Here is a 1,622-nt window from a genome sequence, read left to right as displayed (position 1 = left end):
TGTTCCTCTGGGGGTCAGTGCTGACTCTAACACAGGTCATTCATGTGGACGTGCTCGTTCTCCAATCACGTCTCGGCGTTCTCATCCATCCTCTGTCCGGCGCCGTCTCCCACATCCAGTCTTCCTCTGATTTCCCTGCTGAACGCCGGCGTGCAGCAGATCGATATATAATCAGAGGCTCTGAGGTTTATATCTATCGCAGCTCCGATGCCATAAGCGCCGTTATCCGTCTCCCGCTGCCGTCTGTAACCCCCTGCCCCGTGTCTCCCCTCAGGTTCCGTCTGGACGACTACGCCGTGGAGGTGAAGCTCAACGACTACCTGGACATCGTCTGCCCCCACTACCCCCAGGGCGAGGTGCCCCTGCTGGACGCCGAGCGCTACGTGCTCTACATGGTGGAGCGCGAGGACTACGACACCTGCAAGCCGCAGTCGTACGACCAGATGCGCTGGGAGTGCAGTCACCCGTTCTCCCCCCACGCTCCGGAGAAGTTCTCCGAGAAGTTCCAGCGGTTCACTCCGTTCACGCTGGGGAAGGAGTTCCGGCAGGGAGAGAGCTACTATTATATCTGTGAGTGTCTCTGCGTCACTTCCTGTTACCCACGATGAGCGATGAAACCATATCGGCGTGGAACACTCTGGATAGAGAACGAGTCTGTCACCATAGACTTTTATTTTGAAGGGTGCGAAATTGACACTTAATTAGGTTATATTTGGTTTATATTGTTATCCGTGTCGTCCAGCTCTGCTCACAGTAATTTAAGGTAAAGTTTCAGTCTTGAGTTTCATCCGTAAACACAGGGATGAGATGGAATCACAGGAATGATAGAAATGCAGCCGATCGGAGAGATAAAACAGTTTTGATCCCTCAAAGGGAGTTGGAGACTCCCGCAGAAAACTCCTTCATTTAGTGCTGAGGTCAAATAAGGGAATCGCGTCACGCCCCGATGACGGGGTTTGGGTTGAGAAACACCAAAGAGAAGTTTGTCTAATTTAGGAAACAAAAAAATCTTTTCCCAAGTTTGAAAATGATCTGAATGTTCAGGAAAAAGAGACTTTCATAGAAACACTTTGGTCAGAATGTAAGAAGAGTTTAAAGTTTCTTAAAGAACCGTGTAGAAGTTCTGAACGACCCACTCTGATCATCTGATCACCTGATCATCTGATCATCTGATCATCTGATCACCTGATCATCTGATCACCTGATCACCTGATCATCTGATCATCTGATCACCTGATCATCTGATCATCTGATCATCTGATCACCTGATCATCTGATCACCTGATCATCTGATCATCTGATCATCTGATCACCTGATCATCTGATCATCTGATCATCTGATCACCAAATCGTTCCCCGTCGTCTTTTAATTACGATGACTCCGTTTTTAGCCAAAACCTAAAAATCTGTCATTTTCTAGGACATGGAGTTAATTAGAAATTCACTTCTATGTTGTGGGCGGGGCTTTTGCCGTGGTTGTTCCTGCCCCCTTCCCATCATCCATCTGTTTTCACTGTCTCCCACTTGCTTACAGCCCCTCACTGGGGCTCTAACGAGTATCTAACGAGTATCCAAGTACTCGGATTCTCTCGATCTGCTCCCGAAAATACGAATATCAGTGA

General features: G+C 48.3%; 1 protein-coding gene across 1 annotated transcript in view; it reads left to right on the top strand.

Annotated features, from left to right (window-relative positions):
• Positions 1-274: 274 nt before the first annotated feature.
• efna1a (ephrin-A1a) overlaps positions 275-1,622 on the top strand; it is a gene marked incomplete at its 5' end in the record, with an annotated part of 3,552 nt that continues 2,204 nt past the window's right edge. The window contains 1 exon segment of the mRNA XM_036214326.1: positions 275-570. Within this exon segment, the coding sequence (XP_036070219.1) occupies positions 275-570 (296 nt within the window).

The sequence above is a fragment of the Oryzias melastigma genome, linkage group LG11 (genome assembly GCF_002922805.2).
Source record: "Oryzias melastigma strain HK-1 linkage group LG11, ASM292280v2, whole genome shotgun sequence".
In the NCBI taxonomy this organism is placed as follows: Eukaryota; Metazoa; Chordata; class Actinopteri; order Beloniformes; family Adrianichthyidae; genus Oryzias; species Oryzias melastigma.
This window is presented reverse-complemented; position numbering and strand designations above follow the sequence as displayed.